The sequence below is a fragment of the Apteryx mantelli genome, chromosome 3, assembly GCF_036417845.1.
Source record: "Apteryx mantelli isolate bAptMan1 chromosome 3, bAptMan1.hap1, whole genome shotgun sequence".
Lineage (NCBI taxonomy): Eukaryota > Metazoa > Chordata > Aves > Apterygiformes > Apterygidae > Apteryx > Apteryx mantelli.
In genome coordinates, this window is record NC_089980.1 from 98,758,314 (window position 1) to 98,778,972 (window position 20,659).

General features: G+C 40.2%; 1 protein-coding gene across 2 annotated transcripts; it reads left to right on the forward strand.

Moving 5' to 3' along the window:
• Window positions 1–1,480: 1,480 nt before the first annotated feature.
• AKIRIN2 (akirin 2) lies at window positions 1,481–19,517 on the forward strand. 2 transcript variants are annotated; one of them, XM_067294008.1, is made up of 5 exons: window positions 1,484–2,093; window positions 13,771–13,914; window positions 14,492–14,641; window positions 18,442–18,513; window positions 18,836–19,517. In XM_067294008.1, the coding sequence occupies exons 1-5, from the start codon at window positions 1,892–1,894 to the stop codon at window positions 18,844–18,846; spliced, it is 579 nt and encodes a 192-aa protein (XP_067150109.1). In that variant the 5' UTR covers window positions 1,484–1,891; the 3' UTR covers window positions 18,847–19,517. The 2 variants fall into 2 exon arrangements, with proteins under 2 accessions (XP_067150110.1, XP_067150109.1); XM_067294009.1 differs by lacking the exons at window positions 18,442–18,513; window positions 18,836–19,517 and adding an exon at window positions 17,392–17,548 and having other exon boundaries at window positions 1,481–2,093.
• The last annotated feature ends 1,142 nt before the right edge of the window (window positions 19,518–20,659 follow it).

Here is a 20,659-nt window from a genome sequence, read left to right on the forward strand (position 1 = left end):
CTGTTATTAGTTTTAGGCCAAGGCCTAATCAGGTAAACCTAAGGAAAATTTCTCCTAGTTGTTCCAAAATTGTCATGAGCTATCTGTCACAGAGAAAGCAAATTATTAATTAATATTTGTATTTTTGTTGGGCAGAAAGGCTCAGCCAGGTCACCTTACCTCTTAGAACCTCAGCTACGCTAAGAAACGCACAACCACTTTGCTAACACAGGTGTAAGATTTGTGTTTAGACTGTCTGGGTGCTTAGGGCTTAATTAATATAAGCCAAATACATGGAACCTGTAAAGCAAAAACTTCCAAATGAGATATATATATATATATATATATATTTTCAAATGCCATTAGAGAAAGGCTAGCTTATTCTTCCTAAGAAAATAATAATAATAATAAAGCTGAAAGTGTCAAAATTTTCTGAGGACATATTCCTCATTTCATTTTCTAAAGACAGACTTGTCTTTATGCTGATAGTTAAACTCACAGGGTTGATACAGAAAAGCTGAAAGTTTTAGGCCTATCAACTCCTGTTAGCTTTTCCACAGTGGTGAACTGCTACGTGGTTTCTTTCAATTAGGAAGCTGAACAATTCTCTGCCCTTTCCACACAAACCCGCAGTTCTTTGGACCTCCTCCCTCACTACCTTCCTTAAGCCAGAAAGCCATTTATGGAGCTACAAGAAAATGGGCTGGTGACACCGAGGTACAGCTCCCAGCGCAACATGCTTCTTTTCCCTGGTGTGTCCTTAGCCGCAACCTCCACCTGCTCTGTGCCTCCGCGCTGACTCCTGCACGCTCCCCGCTCTGTCCTCACCATGGAGGCCGCTAACTGCACTTTGCCCTTATTCCAAAGGCACACGAGCACCCTGCGGAGATATAACCGCTGCCGGACCCTCTCGGCACTCGCAAGAGAAATACGAGAGGGCCTGGGGGCCGCAGCAGGCCGTGAGGCCTAGAGCGGGCCGGCGGCCGGGCTCTCGGCCCCTTTGTGCCTCACGGACTCCGAGACCTCCCCTGGCTCCCGTGGGGGGCTGCGCTGCTCGCCGGGGCGCCGAGGGAGCCCGGCAGCTCCCCCCTCCCGGGGCTCGGCCCCACAGGCGCCGCCATGTCGTCGTCGTCGTCGTCGTCGTCGTCGTCGTCGTCGTCGTCGTCGTCGTCGTCGTCGTCGTCGTCGTCGTCGTCGTCGTCGTCGTCGTCGTCGTCGTCCACCCCCGTGTCCTTTAACCCGCACCCCACACCGCAGCCTCCGAGGGGGGATTTAAATCAGAACTCGGAAGTTGGGGCGGGAGGCGCGAGGCACGGCGGGATTTGTAGTCCCTCCGCCCTCCACGGGCGCCCCGCCGCCGAGCCGCTGGGCAGGGGTGGGGAAACCACAAGTCCCCTGAGCCTCTGCGGCCGCCACCGCCCAGGAGCGCAGGCGCAGTGCAGGGGGCTGGTTTTTGAATCCGCGGCGTTGTTATTGACGCCATATTGCTGGTGTGGGAGTCACAGAAGGAAGCCCCGCCGCCGCTCGGGGCCTTGTCGCCATCGCTCGTCATCGGCGGCCCCAGGCCGGGTAGCCGGGCCCAGCTCCGCGCCCGCCGGCCCCGCTCCCGTCCCGCCACCGGCTGCGGGCGGAATTGGCCCGGCCAGGGCAGGACGGGTAGCGAGAGAGGGGATCCGGCCGGCCGAGCCGGAGCCGCCGGGGGCCCGGGCCGCTCCCCAGAGAGAGGCCGACGGAGAGGCGGCGGAGGCCCTGACGCAGCCGCCCCCTCCTTTCCCTGCCGCCCTCCCTTCCCTCCCCCCCAGTCCGCCCCAGACAGCGGCGAAGGAGTCTCTGGGTAGGGCCGGCTGCCGCCGCCGCCTCCCCGGCCCCTCGCTGCGAGCCCCCTTCCTGCGCCGCGCCGCCGCCCCGCGCCATGGCTTGCGGCGCCACTTTGAAAAGGACTCTGGATTTCGACCCGCTGCTGAGCCCGGCGTCCCCGAAGCGGAGGCGATGTGCGCCATTGTCAGCTCCGGCCTCGGCCGCCGCCTCCTCCTCCTTCGCCGCCGCCTCCCCGCAGAAATACCTGCGCATGGAGCCCTCGCCCTTCGGAGAGGTGTCGTCCCGGCTCACCACAGGTGAGGGAGGCGGCCCCGGGGGGCGCGGGGCGGCGGGGGGAGGAAGGAGAAAGCCGGGAGGCGGGGGGGCTCCCGCGTCCCCCCTGCAGCCGTTTTCTCTCGGGCTGTGTGGCTGGCAGCGGCGGGGGCCGTGGCGATCCCTGCTCGACTGGGCACCGCCGCGGCGGAGACACAATAGAAATGGCCGTTTGCAGCAGGAGAGGGGGAGGAGGGAGGAGGAGGAAGGGGGGGCGGGTTGAGCCGATGCGGGCGGGTGGCCATAGGAAGGGGGTCGGCGCGGGGGGGAGACCGGAGAGAGGGACCCAAGCGAGGGAAGGGGGTGGGCGGGGGGGGGTGTTGGGGGAAGCTTGATCCGATGCCGAGGAAAAAAGGGGGAGGTCGGGTTTCCTCGCGTCGGGGGACGGGCATGGAGGATTTTTTTTTTTTTTTTTTTTTTTTTTTACATGGGTGTCTGGATGTGGCAGGGAGAGCCGCAGGGGCGAGTCAAACTGCGGAAATGCTGGGGGCGGTGGTGTGCGCGGGGGCGGGGATGGGGCGCGCCGGCGGCGCGGAGGGGGCCCGGCCCCGGCCCGTCTCCCTGTCCTCGGGGCCCCGGTCGATGCGTCGCAGCCATTATCGGCGGCTCGAGCGTTGTCCGAGCCGAGGCGGCGGCAGCTCCTCCCGTTGCTTAGACCTCGAGGGAGGGGGGCGGGAGGGCGGGGAGCGCGGCCTGTCATCAATCACCTGCAAAACGCCAGTGGGAAAAAGGCAAAAGCAGATAAAGGGATAATTCCGTTTCCAGTCCTTTAATGTGTGTCACGGTCCCGAGTGGCCCATTCTGTGGCGTTCTTAAAGTTTCATATAAAAACCAAGTGATGAAAGCGATTGTGTGCAAGTGCGAGAGTTGCCTTTAGGGCAGATAAAATGGTATTAGGCAGTGTCTTCGTGTCGGAGATGTTGGTTGAGGAAGAAACCTTTTTATGTTCTGGTTCGTGATTCAACTGGTGACCCTAAAACCACCAGGTCTGCTTGTGTAATTGTGTCAATTAAAAATCAGCCAAATTTATTTCACCAGTGAGTACGGAGAGGAAAAAGGAATGAATCTTGGCAGGGCACACAAAATTGATCGGCCCTCCTATGGTTAGTCTAGTGGGTATTCAGAACGTTTATGCTTGCAATCATGAGCGGTTGTAGTGATGAGGTGTAGATGTGTCTTTTGTGTGCAGGAAAAAGCCCTCTGTAATTGTTATAACTGAGCTCCTTTTCCTGTTGCATTCATTGCTCCTTTTTATACAAAAGTTGCTCCTGGAGAATTGCAGATATTTACCAAGCAGTAGGTTTAAATGTGTTTTTAAATTGCCATGTCCTTGTAGCACAGTTCCTTGTTTCAGTATTTTGTTCTGAATAGTATTCGGTAGCACACGGTTTTTTACAGCTTTTAATCAAATACCTCCAAAATTGCTGTAGGGAACCATAGAAAGATACAGAGGACGTATGAAAAACTGTTTTCTTACACTTGACATCAGTGCCTTGATATTTTTTTAAACCTCTGGGAAAAGATGTTGGTTGAATGAGTCAGCAGTCAGGGATGAGATTTGTGAGGGATGATGCTCCCTAGTACAGTGAGGCATTATATGTACTCTGAGATGTTTGTTTAAAATCAGAATTAATTTAATTCTTTTTAGAAGATGAGGTGTTGCTGCACTGCAGGGATTTCTTTTGGATTGTTACATTGGGAATTGGAGGGCTTAGATTATGAATATCTAATAAAAATGTGTTCTGGCCAGTAAATACATATTGCTGAAAGGAGACAAAATTTTCAGCAGAGATATTACTTAAACTCCCATCTTAATCTGCATGAGGCTCTTAAAATCTGAAGATGTTACTGAAGTTGAGCAGATACAGGCCTCATTATCTCTTAAGGAAAATTAGTGGTATAGCTTGTAATCCATGTGAAAATGTGATTACGTACTGACAAGGATTTATTTTATATATGCCATTTTATAATATAATGAAAGGTAAAGGACAGTGAATCAAAATGTCTCTTACAGTGCTGAATGCTCCTGAGAAAAACTTTGCGCACATATAAGTTGTGCACATTTACACAACTTTTGCATGAAAGCTCCCACTCAGGTTTTTAATATAAAAAAAAAAATCTTTATATAGTGCTAGTGCAAATGTGACTGTTAAAGGAGCTTGCTTAGTTTTTTTCTTTTGATTAAATGTAGTGATATTATTACATTGTGTATATTATTCGCTGATGGTTAAAATGAGCCTATCATTTTGAAGAGGTCACTTGAAAGATGGCGTGGAATTAATCTCATCTAATTTTGTAAATGTACGTCTGAGCTAATAATCTGTTGTTTTCTCGATAGTTGGTGTGAAGAAATAGATGGTTTGCTCTAGGGCTTTGACTTGGGATGAGACAAAGTGTGCCTCAGAAGTATGTGCTGTCCATTGGCTGTTGGAGGAATTTAAATGGCCATTTCTCATGTAGATGTCTATATTTGGGTCTGATGAATCTTGCTCTATGCCTGAAAAGAGTTCCAGCCTTATGTTAAAAGTGATTCCAAATGAGTGACTGTCTTGTTCAACTTTTATATTGAGAAATTTAGCAACAGTAGCCAGAGCTCAATTGAATTCGCTTACAGTTTTCTCAGTATATTACTGTAATGCTTAGGTTTCCATTGCTTGAAGAAAGAATGTCTGCCTTAATTTTATTTAATGAAAATTGATGTTCATATGAAACCAAATTTCTGGATATAAAACCTGATGCTAATACTTTATTTTAAGCTCAGATTAAAACATTTTTTTTTTCTGCCTGATACTCTGTGTCCTGGTACTGTTTAACTTCAACCAGTGGAGCATATGGTAGCACCTCAACATCTGGTTAAACAGTTCAAAAATGAATTATCTGGAAGCAGAATACAAGTTGACTGAAGTGGGGGGCTGAGAACTAAGGATACAGTGTGGTAGTCAGATGAGAAAATAGTTGTCTTTAGATAATGGTCATAGGCAAATAAACAATATGTTAGAATGCTTATTCAAGATGAAATTTATATTTCACAAGAGTATTTTAATAGTTTGGTCTTATTTGAACAGCTGTTAGGTCACTTCCAGTTTCTCAATCAATTTGGCAGTCAAACTGTAATTGTGGCTTCACCATTTATACTTTCTGTGGACTTTGTACGTGAGTTTTTCTGACCATGTTTGGTAATTTTTGGATACCATTTTTTCCATCTAGGATTATCTTTTTAAAACTGTGTTCACTATGAGCAATACAGAATATAGCTGCCTGATATAAGATGGTTTTGATATTGAAAGAGTAGCTCCTCTTTAGAAGTTTCCTACTTTGTGAATATTACAGATGAGTTTTACTTTCATGAAAGTTTTAGCTGTAAAGGAGACTGTTCTGTATGATCAAAATAACTTTTTGTTGGATAGATGCCCTGGAAAATAATGATGCTTTGAATGGCTGGGTTGAAACAGGAAGGTAGTTACAAATGTTTACCAGGTTGAAGATTTTTCTCTGTGGATTGTTAGGGTGTGCATTGTCATATCACACAAGTAGGGATGAGCAGGTGGGCTTTTACGAGGAGGACTGGACTTGGATCTGTGTGCCTGTGGATGATGCATTGTATCTTTCCTGTTTTCTCAGCAGTCTTAAGAATGCTGTCTTATTTTTAAGCTGTTGAATAGGTTTTAGATGATGAAAGGGGGGAGGAGTGGAGTAATTCTGTTCCTTATCCACTGGGTGTCTTAGAATAGGTTATTTGCAGTTTTATCCTGATGGAAGATTACACTCTCTGCAAAAATTTACAAAGAAAAAAATTACACATTAAGCTGTTTCCTAAATTGAAAGGTGGGTCAGTGTGAGAAAGACCTCTGGATATTTCTGATCCTGAAGCTACAGTGGGAAATATTGTCCAAAGAAATGAAGAAAAAAAAAAAAGTAATGTTGACCTTAGGGATTTAAATCTCCTAATTCATCATGCATGGTAACTGAGAAAACAAATTGAGATCAGTAGCTTTCTTCCGTACTACTGATTCAAAATCAGATTTGCAGAATCAGTAAGAATATTGTATTTAAGATAGTTGGGGAAATCTCTTCAAAATCCACAAGCTAACTCTTTCATCTGACCATGCAATTTTTTCTCCATCTGAAACAGTCATCTGCCCAAATGTTTCCCCGGTAATTAACTGATGTTGCAACCCAAAAGCTGTAGTGGGTGGGGCTATTGAGAACAGTCCTTCACCTCAGGTCATTGGTTGAAATCCAAGCAGAGATAATATCAAACACTTGACAGTATATGGAAGCTTTTGTGTTTATGCACTATTTCGTATTGGATATACATAATTGGTATTTGCTGCTTTAATGGCAGTCTCAACAAGTGAGGCGACTGATTGAATAGGTGCGAAAAGTGAACTATTTCCTACAGACTTATCTCAGAATTGAGGCATGTTAATTACTCTGCAGAACAGTGTACTGTTACTGCATCCATCTTGTGGATAAGGCTAGCTTTCAGGACCGCTGTTTCTTGTTAATTCAGCGCTGAATTATTACCTTTCATGTTCTTGCCCCCAGTCTTCAAAAAAGAAGGTTGCTATCAGGATAAGAAGTAACAAGTGATGAGTTCTGAAATAACAATTTCAGTTTGCAGGCAAATGTCTATAGTTAAAGGTGACAAATAGTTGGTTTTAAGAGTCTCCTCTCTCATAAGTGATAATTGAATATTTACAAACAGAAGCTAGTTGAATTTGTCTTTATTGTATACTTTGCTCTGTCACAGAATAATCTGAAAAAATATTAGACCCAATTAACATCAGTTTTTAAAGTTATGCAAAATAACGTGGGTCTGTTTCAATAGGAAGAACTGTTAGTCTTCCCCTTACTTAGGCTGTCCTCCTTTGACCTTTGAGTTCCCCTCTTGAGGAAAGTTGACTACTTCTGTCTGAAACTTTCAGTGAAGTAGCCAAGTGCAGATTTGGGTTCTAAATGACCAAGTCTAATGGCTTTGGAATGTGGTGTGTTAGTTATGCTACATCTTTTTCTGCTTAATTTCTGTTTTGTTAACTTTTATTGGCATGTATATCTATTGCTAAATTACCTTGGCAAGATGCCAAGTTTCTCATGCTCCAGTACTGCAGCAGTCGTTAGGGGTTTAAAAACAAAATATTCCCAGCCCTTTTAAAAAAAAGAAAAAGCACATAATGGCTGCATCTGGACTTTCTAACTTAATTTATATGAAAATTTTCTATATAGGTGCCTGTGGTGACTATAAATGTTGAATACTCTTGGTCTTGGATGTCATAAAATGTTGAAGCAGTTCTTTGTTTCAATTGCAAGTCTGATAAATGCAATGTGACATTTTTTTGTGTGTGCAGAAAAAGACCTAATTGCTATGTCTAATACATTTTGCATTGCTTGATTTATTTTTCATTGCTCAATCCCTTGATCAGGAGAACTGTGAATTCCTGAAATAACGCATTTGGAAAACAAGCTAATCCTTGTATAAGCATCAGACTTGTTATGGAAGAACCAGAACCTTCATCAGTCCGAGACCTTGAGTAACTGGGTCTCCAGAGGTGGCCAGTTCTGTGCCAGAGTCCATCCAGAGTTTCTTCTGTTGATTCTGTAGCTGTAGACACTGGCTGTGAAGTGTCAGCACATACCTGTTATCAGTGCTCTGTCTTAGAGTATAATCCTCTGCGACAAACATAATTTCCAAAGGTTTATTACTGAAGTCTAACAGACCATGTCTAATTAAGAAAGTAAATTATAGTGACTGATGTCCATGACCAAAGCAAGACTGTAAGAGGAGTATCTGGATCATTTTAATTCCTGTCTGTCTGTGGATTGCCTAGCTAAGTAGATATGAGTGAAGAATGTTGTTACCCACTGCTCTGTCGCAGTGCTCTCCTTAGGTAAAGTTAGTGTCATAAAATTGATGTTGTGTGTCAAAGATCTGGTGGGGAAAACAAAATTAGGAATGTGGTAACATCAACTAAATGTTGAATAAGGGAGATTGGCTATTGAAAACACTCTGCAGCTGAACTAGCACAGTGAAACAGTTTTACTTTAAAAGGAGCTGAAATCCCTTGTGTACATCTTTATAATGTATGCTGCTGACATCAGAATAACATTTGATTGATTTACTTAGGAGAAATCTCAGGCATGGTTAAGGTTTGAATGTATATGTTGAATGGTGACATCACAAACTGAAACCTGAGCTTTAGGTTCCATTTCAGGCCAGGAAAACTGCTACTCTGATTTCAGCCTATTGAGTCACCATCCTACTTGTTTGCCAAAGTTTCCTTCAGCTAAATGAGAGAAGCCAAGAACTGAGATGTGAGATTGCTAGCTTAAAAATCAAGCCAGAAAAAAAAATCCTTCAAGGGAAACGATCAACACCTTCGCAGTTGATAAGCAATTATTAAAATGGAGAAAATAATTGTTTGCCTTGTTACCTTTTCAAACTGAAATCCTGTTTCAGTTGTACATAATTTCTAGATAATTACAGGTCAGGATGAAGTAATTAGATGATAGAACTTGAAAAAGTAAGTTTTTGTCTCTTCCTCATGAGTTAAAGGAAGTAAGAAATAGACATCACCTCTTGGAAATGAGTATTTGCCTTTGTAATGTGTTAGTGTGACAAATCATATTTCAGGTGTCAAACTAAGATTCTGAATTGCCCACTTTAGGTTTCATCCTCTTTTCACTAGCTATGAAGGGAGTTTAAACATGTAATTTTGATTTCCTGAATTATATCTTAAGTTCTGAAAGAAGACTTGTGTGAATGCTGTTCTTAATGCAGTATTTTATGAACAAATATACTATATGCTCTGTCTTCATACACAGAGCTCTAGATGAAAATGAATAACTATCCACTTCCTTATATTCAGCTGTATTTAATTTAATCCCCCACGCCTTTAACAGTCATGGTCACAGTGACACTTTCAATATATCATTCTTTATCCTAGTCTTGAACCTGACCTTTCAACTGAGGGAAGAGAAGAGGCATAGAGTTTAGTCTTGCATAACTGTGGCCTGGGTTCATAGTCATCTATGATTTTGAAATGTCATTTATCAAGTATTAATTCATTTCAGTGTGCTAGCAGTGTAGATTTTTCTTGGTACTAGCCTAGGTCCAGCAAGCCTGATTTGCACTTTAATCCTTTTGCCTGGTGTTTCTTGTTAGCCCTCAGAGGTACCTCCAGCCAGTAGGAAACAGTGAGCACAGTGGGTAAAGTGAAAATTGAAATGAAACTGAGGATGGGCCACAATGCTGCTTGATCATATTAAATATATATATTCCTTTCATCATCTCATAAAATCGTTACCTGAAATACAGTATCTGATTTGAACTTCAGCACCTACAAGGTGCTGTAGATGGATATGAATTTTTATATAAAATCATAGCCTTTTGAAATATCTGATGAATTCTAATCTGCATGACTCTGGTTCCCACTTCAATTTTATGGTGTTAAGATGCTTGCTCATACTTAGGTTTTCTTTAATTAGTGCAACTCTAGTGCAGTTAGTACAATTTTAGATTCTAGATTTTAAAATATAATTTGTTAATTAAAATGTTTGTCATTGTTGAAAAAGACAGTTGGGGCCTCTGCTTTGAGGAACACACACACAAAAAAAGTCTGACACTAGTTAGATACACATTTTAACTCAGTTGTCAATGGAGAGAGACTACTTAACACCCTTCACTTCCAGTTAGCTTTAAGAAACAACTGAAGAGTCAGGAAGATTTTCTGGAATGAAAACTAGGGAGGATGAGGTCTACTAATTCTAAGTTTTGATTAACTAGGCTTTACAGTTAGATGTCTACCATATAGATGCTGTTCAAAAATTGTTTGATTCTTGTTGTCTTAAGATTTCATGGCTTCTTTGAAAGTTATGTACCCCAAGATCTTCAAACATCTTCAAAAGATGTTCTGATCAGAGAATCTGTTGGTTCATCAAGCATATTTTTTGTGGATTTATTAGGCAGAATGCTAAGTGCAGGAAATAAATTGGTGCATTTAAACAGATTTAAAAAAAAAACAAAAAAACCAATCCTCCAGAATGTTTAAGGTAGATTCAATAAAAAAAACCCTTTACATTTAATTCAATTAGTTTTTGTGCAAATGCAGTGTGACAAATTCAGAATGCTTTATTGACTATTTTAGGCGCACATGAAAATTAAGAAGAGGAATGAATGTGTGTTGCAAATACTACTTATGTGTATTTGGATACGCTCTGTATTAGGCATGCCTGAAAATAACACCTTTATTATAAAGGTGTAGGATTTAGTTGCATCCTTAATTGTTAATCAAATAAGTGAAATGTTTTTGAAAACAAATTTAATACAAATCAAAGTCAAAATTAGTGTTAATTCAGTGTTCCTTGCTTAGTGACTTCAATTTGTCATTCAGATTTTCATTTAAAATCAATCCTGAGTATTTGAAAGTTTACATTTCACTTGACAGTGAAGTAGTTTTGTCTAAAATGTTTTATGTCACTGTGTGTAAATAAAAATACATTTATTTACCCAGTCTTTGATGCTGCAAACACATGTCTGCTTAATTTGAAGCATTAGTGGTCTGATCGTTCATGTGAGAAATCAGTGAACAGTTTGATGTTAAGCTAAGCTAGTATTTTTCAACTATTACGTGTTTTACAAATGGTGGAGATAAGGAAGTATAAGATGAGTCATCCTCACAGTCATCTTGCCTGCTAGCAGCTTAGTAGGGCTCTGATCTTCCACTGTAGTCCAGTTCTCTGTCCTGAGCAGTATTGCCATAAATCTCTTAAGTTACACTAAATATGGGGAAGCTGTTTACCAAAACAGGTTATGTACATGCTTAAGTGTTCAGACAGGACTTCAAATTTCAGACTTGCTTTTTTGCTGATTGGCTGTTTGCAATGTAGATAGTGTACTGGCATTTTTAAGTAGTCCCCTCCTCTCTCACACAGTTGGAACCTAAAGTTACAGTAGTGCAGTTTATCACAGGTTTTTTTGTTTTGTTTCTCCCCCCACCTTTTTCTTCCTCCAATGTGCCAGGCAGTAGCTTATTCGGAGATTTTTGATTTTCAGAGTAAAATTTGAAGATGGCAAATTACAAAATAATGCCAGACTAGAAGTAGATGGAATTACAGTAATATCACTGAGATGTATAGGCTCATAATTCAATATAGTTCTAAATAAATTGTCTATTCTTGGTGCACAGAACTTCATTTTCTATCCCAGTTATTTCCTTCCCCCTCCCCGCTATCTTTCTTTTGCTTCTCAGTGTGCTTGATTGGGTGTTTATTCTTGTGGTTTTATCCACTGACCAGAGTCTGTTTAGGGTTTTTTTCTTCATGATTTTTGAAGGTTAATCTGTTTTCAAAATATTTTTGCATAAAGCTAATATTAAGCAGAGCTGTAGTTTTTTTTTTTTTTTAATCAAAGTTATTACATGTAAAATTTGATTGATGTTTTTGCTATTCATTAGGAACCTGGAAAGTATGCCTGAGACCAAGTAGTAGCAAAAGATGCATATGGTGTGTTACATTCCTCAGTTAATATAAATATAGTCTGAACCTTTGTGATCATGTTTTCTATAGTGTAAACATACTTTAAGACAGATATTGTCTTGTGAGCCATATGGGTTTCCATTGACAGTTGTGCAGTATCTCTCTAGCTAGAACAACAGTTGTTTCTGAGGAAAAGTACGGTTTTACCACCATAATGCTGTTCAGTAAAAATGTTGCAGTGCTGTATGACCAGTCTCAGAATATCTGAGGTAGTGTGTATCCATGTGACAAATTTTCCGTAGGATTTTAGTTAATTTTGGAAGCCTAATTGCACCTTGGTTTAACCTGAATTAAATATTTCTGTGGAGCATAGTAGGTATGTGTCCTACAAGTAGGACAAGTAGGTATGTATGTCCGTCCTACAAAAAGTGTGAATCCTCTAGCCACCCGTGAGTACTTATTTTACCTCTTTCTCATGCTTTCCTTTGCTCACATTTCCCCATTGTGCTTCTTGTTATGTCTTCTGCAGTTACTGCTTCTTTGACCCAAGTTATTGATCTCCTTTTAGGGGGTTGAAAATTGTACAAGCACTGATAAATATGTGACTGAAACAGTATAAATTGCAGGGCTTGTCATCAAAGGACAAAATCCAAACAAGAAGCTCCTTTGCTGAAGATGCTGATATTCTTCTTTCAGACTTGGCTGGGGACAGTTTCCTCTCTCATAAATTAGAAGCTCCCAGACTGCCTCCTGAAGTGGAAGAACCACAGTTGTTAAACCTCTGAACTAGGAGCTGGCAAATATTTTCGTTTGCTTTGTCTACCATGGACTTCAGCCACTGGCTGAATAAGCTGAGTTCTGAAGTTACTTGCTTCATATGGTTGCTTATTAGAAAATGCTCTAGTACAGAACCTCATGAACATGTTATATACAAACACTGGAATTCGGTTGAGAAATTTTCATGCTGTTGTACTGGCAAAATGCTGAACAAATGTAGTAAGGTATTGAGTGGAGTCCTTTGACACTCTGACATGATCACATTGATCTGCATGTATGTGAGTTTGGGGAAGCTGTCTTTGCCAAAGGACTGGAAGCTTAGACTCAGTAGAAGCTGATAGTTGAGGGAAACTTTTTTGCTGTCAGTGTGGATTTTTTTTTTTTTTTAAGATAGTTGAGCATTTAAAATAAGAATTCTCATCAGGAAGAATTCTTTGGAGATCTCTTTCTGTGAAGCTGTCTATTGTAAAGTGTAGAAAATGATAATTCTTTTGTTTTTGAAAATATTTAATGTAGCCAGAAGATAGCCGCTTCGGCGCTGATGTTCCTGGGAGGTTTTTGCGGCATGGAATTTCAGAGGGCAAACACTTAGGACTGGTAGTTTTATTGCAAGAATTACTTCTTTTTTCTTCCTTGTATTTCTACAATAGAGATAAGATTTTTTAAGCAATTACTGTATTTTACCTAGCACAGTCATGCTGAATTACGTGTTGCCTTACTCCTTTGAAAGAGACTATCGATCTGACCAGTATGTTTACTTGGATAGATCTGAAGCTGTCAAAAACTGCTCATTATAGGAGACTTTTGTATTTTGCTTATCACTTTAGTTAAGATTTTAAGTAGTAGTCGCTTTAAGAACATTCTATTTATATTTTGCTTTCCCCACCAGTTTGCTGCCTATATGCCAGTAACTGAACAGCCAGGAATAGTATTTCTTTTAGATGTTTTATTCTGGAGTCTTCTGTCACCCTTAGCTATATGAGCTATAAGCATGGTGTGTGGGGGAGAAAGAAGGTAGCAAATGAAATGTATGAAGGGAAGGTGGTGAATACCAGTAGAAGTAGAAGTTCTAAGGCTTATTTTTTATCCGTGTATACACTTGGTAGTTCCCAGATTTTAACCTTACGCTGTTTTTTGTTAGCTGTATTCTGGCACTGATACTTGACCTTAACTAACATAATGTTTTTCAGTCTTTTGATGGGAACAGTCAGGAGTTGCCTTTCCTTCAGTTAGCTTCATTATTTGGCCTTTGTCTTACATAAAATTGGTAGTTTCTGCAGGCTGTATTTTAACAGTCTAACTTGTATCTGTTAATTATCTACAGTATTTGGTGTTTGAAATGGAAGTAAAGTTCACTGAGATGCTGAAATATAATTATCTCATGCTTAACTTTTATTGCTTTGCTTTTAGAACAAATTCTGTACAACATAAAACAGGAGTACAAACGCATGCAGAAGAGGAGACACTTAGAAAATAGCTTCCAGCAGACAGATCCTTGTTGTTCTACTGATGCACAGCCACATGCATTTCTTCTCACTGGACCAGCTTTGCCAGGTGCCTCAAAAATTCTGTGCAATTCTGGTGTTTGTTCTTGGAGTCTGAGTAAATAATTTTCCCTAGTTATCTGGTGTTTCATGGCATATTCTCACCACTCAGTGTTGTATTTTTGGCAATGCTAGCACTGATCTGGAGAATTCTAGTTTCTCATTGTGAGAATTAGTAGGGCACAAAGTTTACAACACTTTCAAGAAACCATCCTGCTTACTCTGCCAGAGATCTTACAGTAGGCTTTTGTGAAGCAGTAGTCTTTGCAAAAATATATTTTACTGTAATTTTTGCTAAAAATAGAAGTCTGAATTTGTAAATAGGGTACAGTAATTTTTTTCACTTTATCATGTTTGTGTAATACACTTAGTCTTTTGATATCAGTGCATATCATGCATTACAGATATCCTCCTTTTGAATGTCCAATATTTTACTTTAATAATAAGTGTTCAGGTGACAGAGACAGTTCTCCAAATGTTTTGGAAAATTCCATTAATGTAAAAGATGTGAAGAAAATGAGATCTAAAAAAAGTGATTCTGAACTACTTTAAGTAGTTAATTGTTATGCTTGAATATTTAATCTTAGGTACTTCATCTGCAGCATCATCACCATTGAAAAAAGAACAGCCTCTGTTTACTCTCAGACAAGTTGGAATGATCTGTGAACGTTTGCTGAAAGAACGTGAAGAGAAAATCCGTGAAGAGTATGAAGAAATTTTGACCACAAAACTTGCAGGTATTTTATAGCTCAATATTATTTGTTAAGATGAATTTGAAAGCATAAACCTTTTTCTAATACTAATATTATGCTGTGTTTTTTCTGACCTAACACGATTAAGAAATGAGATTACACATCAGTTTTTCTGTCCTGTATTCAGTTTCTTTGATGGGGTGTTCTCTTCTATGCTGCCTTGGGTAGGAACTGTGACTCTTGGGTATTACTAATCAATGGAAACAGAGGTTTTATTTCAGATGGAACTTTCTCTTGCTATCATGTTTGAATTGACCATTTCCTCCTTATTTTTTGCCAGAAAGACTTTCTATTTTACTGACTTAAGAGCTCTTTGTGAAGGACTTTTTTTTTTTTCTTTTTTTTTTCCCTGCTTGGGAACTGACTTCCTTTTTCTGGAATTTGGCAAGAAGACAGTACCTAAGATTTCCTTTTCTCTTCCCAGCACTTGCCATTACACTGCTGCCAGTGGTTTTCGGTAGCTGCTTGAGTGCCAGTACTTAGCTGTATTTCTGATATTCTGTGTTGAATTGTTGTATTTCATACAATTCTGCTGGTATTTTTGTGCCCGATGCCAACTTGCTTTTCCATAAGGATGATGCTAATGTCAGTCTTGTAAATGTGATCTTTTAGTTGTCAAAGGAAAAGGTATTTATGTCCTCTACTTCTAAGCATCTTTATAACATCTGAGCACCTAAATTCTGGTGCATTCAGAGGTAGGTGCCTTCACAGTACAATTCAGCATTTAATTTAATATGTAGTGGTTAGTGTGAATCTAATAAACATGTGAAGGTACTCTTTGGCAGCAAAATGTCTTTGAATGCACACTGCTGTTCTGCTTCCCACATGAAAACACATGAGACTATAGTTTGCAAACCTATTCAGGTAGGGGACTAAAACCTCTGCAAGCATGCCCATGCTGAAAGTCACCAGGCTTGTGTCAGGCTTGTGGGTTGCCCATGAGAATATTGTCTTTGCCCCTGAGCCTCTCTTCTGTGCGTGCTGGTCTGCCATTGCTGTGTGAAGCCACTATAGTTTTAAGTCCCTTTAAAATCCACATTTATTTACAAATATGGCTAATCCTATATTTTTACATTACTTTGGGCCTAATGTTCCATTTCTACATTTTTCCTTTCTAACCTGTTTCAAACTGGTGAATTGGGGCTGTGTAGAGTTATTTTCTTCTGTTTTACATATGTTAGGAATTGAGACATTTGTTGCATTCTCCTAAATGCACTCTAGTTAAGGGTGATCATAAACATACCTGGTCTTCAGCTGATTATTATACATTTGTCCCAGATGCTTCCTGAGTACAAACCTGTAGTCCTTCACAGCAACAACCCTCGTGACAAGTTCCTCATATGTCCTCCTTGTCACTCCCAAAGGGAACTGTTTTTTTTTTGGGGGGGGGGGGGGCGGGGAGAAGGAGGAGGGATTGTTTTTTTGCTGTTGTTACAGTGACCCAAGGTTACATTTACTGTTTTGAGGGCAGTGGTCACCAAAAAGAGCTATTAGAAAGATTGTTACTGCATTCCATATATCCAGCCAATAGTAGGTTTTCAAAAGTATGTGGGAATTTAGAAAGAAACTGACAAAAGAGTTTAGAATAATTCCCTAAATAGAAGGCCAGTTATGTTTTTCTGCTGACAGAATGGTTGTATTCTTTCCTAAACTATGTACAGTAGGATCGTACTTGTTCTTACAGGCCAGTGAAGTCAATGGTAATATAACTGGTAATTCTGTAATAAAACTTAAATGAATGGCTTCTTCCAAGAGAAGTAACTGAATGTTTGGATCTCGGATATTTTTCTCATTTCTTTCTGAATCAGGGTTTTCTTGTAGTTTGCCGGATAGCTCCTTCTCCCCACCCCCCCGTTCTTTGTAAACAGAGTTGCTTTTTATATGGAATGGGTGTTTGAATGGAAAACACAGATCACTGTAATGCCCTTATTTCCCCTTAAGCCTCTGCTATATGAAACCTCTGTTAGCATTAACTTGGGTTTGCAAAATCCTTTGTAGGTTTTAGAACCAGAGGAGGAGGGCAAGGGGCTATGTGAAACTTCAGCTCCAAGGTTGTTCTAGAATCTGCTTGTGAAAAAAGGCTTTCGATACTAAAGTTCAAGTCACAGGGTATAGTAATAATATTTGTATGCATGGTATATAGTCATCTTTTGACTTAAAGGTAGTTATAACATCTACAATATGGAATGCCACTGGTGTAAGTAGCTTTAGAAGTGTTCGCTTAAATTTTCAGCGGTTCATTGTAGCTTCCTCTTACCTTTGGATTGCTTAACTTTTCCAAATTGAACACCACAAGAAAGATGATTTTTAGCAACAAGGGATTTTTTAAATTTCCAAAGCCACATTTTTAACAAAGGTACTGCAAAGCATCTGTGCATTTTGACTTACATCTTTAAAGAAGAAAGCTTGCAAATGGGTTTCTGGCCTTTAATACATACTTTTAGGAAAAGTTCTAGTCACTGTTATTCTTGGAAATGGTTTCTGGGCAACAAATCCCTCAGTGTGCTCTTTGTGTTATTTTGTTGTCTTGCTAAGATCCTCACATGGCTGCTGAAAAGCCATCAATCTCAGCTGCACTGAAACAGAGGTTGTGCTTGTGGGCAGAGGGGAACTGGCTGCTATGACACTGGGCCTGTTCAGTCAAGGATGAATGTCCTTAGATCGTGAAGTCAGGTCCGTACTTTGGGCTGCTGCTGCACTACTTGCTGATTACTGATACGCTGTTTACTTCAAAGGTGAAGCTCATCCCTTGCAAGAGGATGGGGACTTTAATGGGGCAAACCTGTGGGACTAGGAACCACTACAAATCTAACTGCATTTTTGGTTGAAGATTGCCTTCTTTGACCTTGCCCTTTTCTCAGAACACCCCACATTGCTGCACATGTATTTTTCCACAAGGGAGGAAGGGAAATGGAGAGGAGCGGCATCTGGTAGATATTACTCTCCTTGTTCAATTTCCTAATCTGAAAGGTGATATCCTGCTGATGAGTGCAGTAGTAAAACTAAATAAAATATTGCGAATGTTTTTGTATGTATGTGTTGTATAGAAATAATCCTTCTGGGAAATAACAGTTTTTAGTTCAAATCCAAATGAATAGTTTTCATGTCTAAATTTCATTTCAGATTACACGACAGCTCTTTTCATGAAGTCCAGAGTCAATTATGTCTCTCCTACTGTGGCTACTTTTGTGATTGAAATTAGCCAAGTATTAGTCACTTAGCCTTTCTTCCTTTTGGTTTCTTTTGCTTTTGATTTCTGGCAATCACCGAAAGAATTTCTCACTCCGTGGCAAATCCCTCTCCTGTACTTCTGTGTTGCCATTTCATTGAATTAATTTTCTTATATTTGGTCGTGATTAGAGCAGAGAGAATTGTATTTCCAACCCTAGTAGCACTGTCCTTAATGTCATGTCTGCTTATCTGTTCTGCCCCTGTTATACGTGTGTAAAATGGGCGCACTTGATTACTTCTGAGCATAGTGTCTGAAGCTTAATAGATGTTAGGCATATTGAGATCTTTGCATCTACGTGCAGCATATTATCTTGGAGGATGTTTTTTGTTACAGAAATTTCTAAGGGAAGTTCTTTTAATTAAGGGGACATGTGCTGCATTGTTGTTGGGGATGTAAAGAAATGGCAGCTCTGAACTGTGTAAAGTCTCCTAAAAATACCGTTAGTGGGTGTGTGCTTAATTGATAAGACTTATGGTATAAAAGGTAGCTTTGAATATTTTTCAGCCTGAGCTAAACTTAATAGATTCACACTTCTAATGTTTCATGCTTGCAGAACAATACGACGCATTTGTGAAGTTCACGCATGATCAGATCATGCGACGATATGGAGAACAGCCTGCCAGTTGTGAGTATTTCTTTTGGTTCCTATAGCAGCATTAAATTACTGAATGTTCGATAATTTAAATGGCTATTGTTTGTTGTTTAGCTTCAGCTAGGCCCCAAGTTAAAATACTTTTAAATTGGTAATTTGGAAAGCTTAGGTTGAAAGGACAATGATGTTAGATTAAAATACAGCATCTGTTTAAAAATTTCTAGAACTGTCTCCCATAAAATGCGGATTTTGATTTTGAAGCAGTTTTTGACATTGTCCTAAAAGATTTGGGATAGATCTGGCTTTTGTTAATTTCATCATTAATGTGTGGTTGTTTTTTTTCTTCTGTTTTCAGATGTTTCATGAATCACGTTTTCTGCATATGTGGGCTGCCCTATACACCCTCTTTTATTGTTGCAAGCTGTCCCAGTAAAGACTTGCAGCAATGCCATATTTCTCCCCCTGTGAACACAGGTTATTTCAAGCTTTTGTCAGTGGCAACCACTCTTATGCAGCAACTGGTTTTGGAGTGCTCCCTGATGTCAGTACCACCTGGATGTGGACCTTTGCTACCTGTAATAATACCAGTGGCCTCATTTGCTGTATCATTACAATTTGGCTTCTTATGTTAATAAGTTTGAAAAAGTAAAGGATTAAAGCTGGTGTTCTAGAAGTTGCCCTTCACTGGTTGTGTAAATAAAAATGTAGAATGACACTTCTGACTGAAGTTAGTGTGGTTTTCATAACTGTGCACTACAACAAGGCTGTAATCACAGTTGAATTAGAATGTAATCCCAGGACAATTTTAAGCAAATAGCCCACAGTACTGCCTGTGAAATAGTGAAGGAGGGCATTTCTGTATTCCATGACTTTTTTGGGAGTTAAGAATGGGTTTATATGATTTCTCATTTTTGTAGTTTTTATTTATTCTATCAGTCTTTAACAAATGTTTATTGCTGCAATTTTTCAGTGTATCATTGTTTTACTGCCCTTGTAGTACTGGAATTTAGTTGGAAGAATAAAACATTTACTTCTAATCTGTTTGTTTTTAATATGCAGGTGGAACTTTGCTGTGTATGAATAAACTTAAATCTGAGTGTTTAAATGAAAACTTTATTTACTAGCAAGTGTGGAGTGGGTCACAATTTTAGATTAGGAAAGGGAGGTGGATGGAAATGTCTCATTCTTCAGAGGCTAAGAAATCTTTTAGATTTGCATATATTGCTTCCTGTTGTGGAAGCATGTTTGTTATATAACTGACAAGAAACTATTGATTTAACATACTGCAGCTGACTCATAAAACAGCTGTGCTCTTCTCCCTTCAGATTTAAGTGACGTGTCAAAGGAAATCTGTTTGCTAGACCAGGCATTTGCACCACAAGTGGGAACTACATAGGTATTGGAAGAGCTGAAGGTGTATAATCTTGGTGTTCTAGGTTTAGGAGTTTGCTGCCAGATATGTTCAGCTGTTTTCAAACTGCTGTATCAATGTTGGTTGAGCATGTCTGTGTAATTCTGAGTATCAGTGTGATTTACTGAAAGCTTATTACATAGTAAGTCCAGATCTGTGTGTTATAGGTAGAATTACTGTTTTTCAGATGACTTGGATTATCTGCTTTTGGGACGTGGAGCAGTTTTAAAGCAATCTTTTGATTAAACTATGCTCCTTTCTAAATTTAACTTACTGCCTGTCAGCTTCTGGTTACACAGAAGTCTTTTGTAGCATATAGCTCTGTACCATTTCAACTACACGGAGAGAAGTTTTAGTTGAAATGTAATTGAAACTTCAGCTGGTGATGGTTATGATTTCAGGGAAACCATGCCTTTAGCTCTTAGTGAACTTCCATTCACAGAGTAGTGAGATTACAGGTTCAGAACTGTGCACACAGGCACAGGATCTGAGTATTCTGTCTGCTTCCCTGAAACCTACCTTCCCTCAATATTGGGATTATTTTTACTCTATTATCAGAATTTTAGAAATGGAAAATCTCTGCTAGATTATCATCTCAGGTCTTCTGTTGCTGAAGATAAAGACGAGACAGAATATGAGCTGTCATTTCTGTTGTCTGCCTCGGGGTTCTCAGTCCCTTTCCTTCTTGTTCCCCATTTTAGGGCTTCATTCTTTTGTTAATTTGCCAGTGTAGGAAAGCACACTGTTGCTTCTAGGTGTACCGCTACC